Source organism: Gadus macrocephalus, chromosome 8 (assembly GCF_031168955.1).
Source record: "Gadus macrocephalus chromosome 8, ASM3116895v1".
Taxonomy (NCBI): Eukaryota; Metazoa; Chordata; class Actinopteri; order Gadiformes; family Gadidae; genus Gadus; species Gadus macrocephalus.
The window spans coordinates 15,755,285-15,759,257 of record NC_082389.1 but is presented as its reverse complement, the minus strand read 5'-3'; the positions used below and the strand labels follow the sequence as shown (position 1 = coordinate 15,759,257).

The following is a 3,973-nucleotide window of genomic DNA, read 5'->3' as shown; positions in this document are numbered from 1 at the left end:
GTATGAGTGTTGATTTATACTATGAAATATCATTTAAATGTTGACCTTTTTCATGAATTCACTGATAATGTCTCGTAGCTCATTGGTCATTCTTTCACCATCAGTAGGATCTTGTTCACTAGGCTGGTTGAATGACTCTTGATTCAGCAGCTCAATGGTGCTCCTGTGTACAAGCTCCTCACTAAATTGTACTAGACCAAAAGATACACAAAAAGAAAATACAGAAAACACTAAGACCATGCAAGTAAGTTGCTAATATTTAAATACATTTTTGAACATAATACGCATTAATATTTTGTTTAAAGTGATAACTGGCACATAGATTACAACTGCACAGCATAATAAACATCTCATACATTTATTTTCATGGCAATAATTCAAAATTTCCCCCAAGGCAATTGCAGCAAGTGCTCTTAAAACATGTCTGTGTCTGTAGAACTGTAACCTGACCCCACTTGTAACTAAGGAAGGCGGTTGCACCTCATTGCTTGATGTGTTGCTGTCATAATATCAAATGTCAGAAACCAAAGATAACTTTACCTGCTGGAGGAGAAAGAGTAGGTACGGAGGATTCAAAATGGCTCCCTTGGAGTCCCTGATAATTCACACTGTCGAACCTGAGCAGATCTTCAGAGGGTGTCTGAGGCTGTCAACAAAGTAAGTGATAAATTGTAAACAAAATTACCAACACAATTTCTCTGGTCACGATACCTTTGGGAACATATTCAATTATGTTAAAATAGGAATGGCAACAAAGAACTACTAAGAAGATGTACTCACTCTGTTTCCTAGCCTCATTTCATCTATCATATTCTCTGCTTCTGCGTATTTGGTTAGCAGTTTATCATATTCCGCCTGAGGGAATAATAAAAATGTAAAAATTCTACAAGCAGTGAAGGTGAAAGTACATTACAAGGAAAAAAAAAAATTCTAACATCGTCATAAATACCATAATAATTCCATCAAGATGCTGTGAATTCACAAATTCCCAAAACTCAATCAACGGTGAGTCTGTCCCACCTGTAGATGACGCACCATCCCTGGGCTGGTGGTGTGCTCCTCCTGGTCTGGGAACACAAAGGGCCTCTTTGGAGCCTGGTCCGAGTCCTCCAGCACCCGGCTTACCAGCCCCAGCACGCCTGGGGATGACTGGGCTCTGTGCACGGTGCTGGGGGGCTGGGCCGCGGGCCTGCTGGAGGTGTTGGTGGCAGTGGTGGTGGTGTTGAGGCCGCCGGGGGCTTTGGGGATCTTCACCTTGGGCGCCACCTTTGAGAAGTCGGGCAGCGGGTAGTGGACCTGACCCCGGCCGTACTTCAGCTCGCCGCATGAGCGGGCACGGACCAGAGGAACGTTGTCGCTTTCAACAGCCGTCTCCCTCCTCATTAGTCGCAGATCCTCGCTCTGGTGTTCGGAAGAGTTACTGTTTGATGCGTTGCTACGTGGAGCAGAGGAGAGGTCCTCCGTAACACTATTATCATGCTTCAAACTGTCTGAATCACTCCCATCATCGGCAGTCTTGTCACAACTCCCTTCGGGTGCACCCTGATTAGTATAATTATCCACGGTCGGGCTCCCCCTGCTCAGATTAGGCTTCCTAGGAATCCCCGCTGGGTTGTTTTTCAGTGCCGTGCTGAGCAGGGTGTCGTCCATGCTGTCCAGGAGGGACACCTCTGGCAGGGTTTCCGCTTCGATCAGCTTACCTGAGCAGCAGAGCTCCTCCCTGGAGAAGTGTCTCAGCAAAAGCTGGGTGATGTCTGGTGGTTGGGCGACAGGAACAGGACTACTGCATGTGGGAGCGGCCACATTGGCTGGTGTGGCACTGCTATGGGCCTTGGCTGGATTACCGCTCAGTTCTTGGGATCTCAGGTCTGGTTCCTTAGTGGTCATCTCAATGAGAGAATGATTTTGTGCAGCATGGTTCTCCCTGCCGTCTACTGGCCCGTTCAATTCAGGGCTTGCATGTGGGGTTTCCCTTCCCTCAGAGCTCATAGTGCTCTCAGTGCTGGACGTGTGGTTAAAGTAAGGGCTTCCCAAGTCACCATCAAAGGGCAAATCTTCTTGGTCTTCATCGCTTGTATTCTGCGCCAGGTCTTCATCGTCCCGGGGGGATGGAGGTTCAGCTTGTATGTTCCTGGGTCTGGAAGGGGACCCCTGCTTTATACTGTTGTTGCCCCTAGACTTCAGGACATTCTCTGCATCCTTACTGCTGGAACCATTGCCTTCTGAAGAAGAGGAGTCCTCCAGGGCTGACAACTCTGCATTCCCTGTGTGGTGATGGAACAATGTGATCACTTGATGCCTTGATCATCCATTCAGGGGGTTGAAATTTCTTTCATGCTTAATTGAATTCAAAGGGGAAGACAATATGCAAACTGTGCAATAATGTACAGGCTAATCCTTGTTCAATTCAGCGTTGAAATAAATAACAAATAATGCAATAAATACACTAAGTCTGTTGTGCAATTATCCCAGAGTTCGGTTCATGCCGGCCGGACTGAATAAACTGTTCCATATGAACAGAAAGTCAAATCATACAAAACCCAAGCTGTGTTACCCACGTTCATTTTCATGTTTGTTGGCCTGTATGTAAATTGATTTTGGTAGACTGAGGTTCACAGAGATACACAAGCTGATGATCTGGGATGAGGAGAATCCCTTACCACTGAGTTGGAGGCTGGCCTCAGAGCCGGCAGACTGAGTGAGACGCACGGGAAAGGAACTCTCCAGGTCGCTGAAGTGGAGACTTTCATCCTCACTCAGGTCCACAAAGATGCTTTGCTCGAAGCTTTTCTCCCACAGGACCGCCGTACGCGGAGGGTGGGACGAGTCCTGGCCCTCAATGTCCTCATCAGAATCTTCCATAATTCTCTCTGTGAAGCTTCTGCTCTGTGTCAAAGGGAGGGGAAATATGAAGGGTTTCCTGATATAGTATAGATATACAAAATTATTTATTAAACATGAATTTAAATGTTGTCACTATAAATTTAGTTTGTATTCATGAAGGTTGTTTGGGAAATTGATGGAATGGTCAATAACAGAGTTATACCTTGTTCACCTGATTCATTTCTACAATTAAATGACATCTCTGGTCGTCAGTCTGTGAGTTTGGTTGATGTGAATGGGGTGGTTCTCTGTAGCAACAACTAAATGTGATCTTACTCAACTGGTGTCCAAATTGAATTCTAACGAAGACTTATTGCAATATGTATAGCAATATTTATTTCTGCGGCAAACATTTAAAGGTATTGCAACAATTAGCAGAGTGATAACACATGGACGTTTAATAGCCTTACCTTGTGTAATGAAACTACCGGTCAGTTTTCCGATATCAGACTCACACACTTTGCGTCGATGTTGGCTGTTTTGGATCCGCAGCCAAGCACTTGCTGCTGACATTATTCTGCTATTACACGATGTCTATACGGGACGACACTTGTCCAGGGGCAGGCGGTTCCCTGTCTTATTAATAATATAGTCACCCTGAAGCGCTGCTGGTCCTGGGCCGGCTGCGTACAGGAGTCCATGGGTTGCTTGGTAACATCTTTCATGCCTCCTCCGATTACTGGCCGTCTACTAAAGAAGTTATTTAGTTAAGTTGCAAACGTATTTTACGTGAGACTATGTACTTTTGAATACAGACGCTTTATTGTAAAATAATTAATTAATGCGCGCTATTAGCTTCCAGTAACCCTGCTCAGATGTCTCCACTAAACACAACTCTCTACATCCCCGACTACAATTGTTGCTTAAATGTATTATTATATGATGCTTCGGCTACATGAACAGTTCATTCGTTTCACTTTATATGCTACCGAGTGAACTTCTCGGTTCTCTCAGCTTGACAGCTCATCTGTGACAACGTCTCACGCTCAACTCTATTTAAATCTATTGGTCGCGCGACTGTTGTGTGGGCGTGGCTATCTTTGAATGGGCCGTTTCTATTGGCCAGCTGGCTGAAAACAACGAGTACGTT

At 45.2% G+C, this 3,973-nt stretch overlaps 1 protein-coding gene across 4 annotated transcripts in view; it reads right to left on the bottom strand.

Annotated features, from left to right (window-relative positions):
* LOC132463341 (microtubule organization protein AKNA-like) overlaps window positions 1-3,828 on the bottom strand; it is an 11,745-nt gene extending 7,917 nt beyond the window's left edge. For 2 of the 4 annotated variants that reach the window (XM_060059409.1, XM_060059412.1), the window contains exons 1-6: window positions 3,294-3,828; window positions 2,661-2,886; window positions 1,021-2,264; window positions 781-855; window positions 541-646; window positions 46-191 (exon numbers count right to left, since the gene is read on the bottom strand). In XM_060059409.1, the coding sequence (XP_059915392.1) occupies window positions 46-191; window positions 541-646; window positions 781-855; window positions 1,021-2,264; window positions 2,661-2,862 (1,773 nt within the window). In that variant the 5' untranslated portion in view covers window positions 2,863-2,886; window positions 3,294-3,828. Of the gene's footprint in view, window positions 1-45; window positions 192-540; window positions 647-780; window positions 856-1,020; window positions 2,265-2,660; window positions 2,921-3,293 lie in introns of all 4 variants that reach the window. The other 2 variants (XM_060059411.1, XM_060059410.1) reach the window with 2 other exon arrangements.
* Window positions 3,829-3,973: the final 145 nt, after the last annotated feature.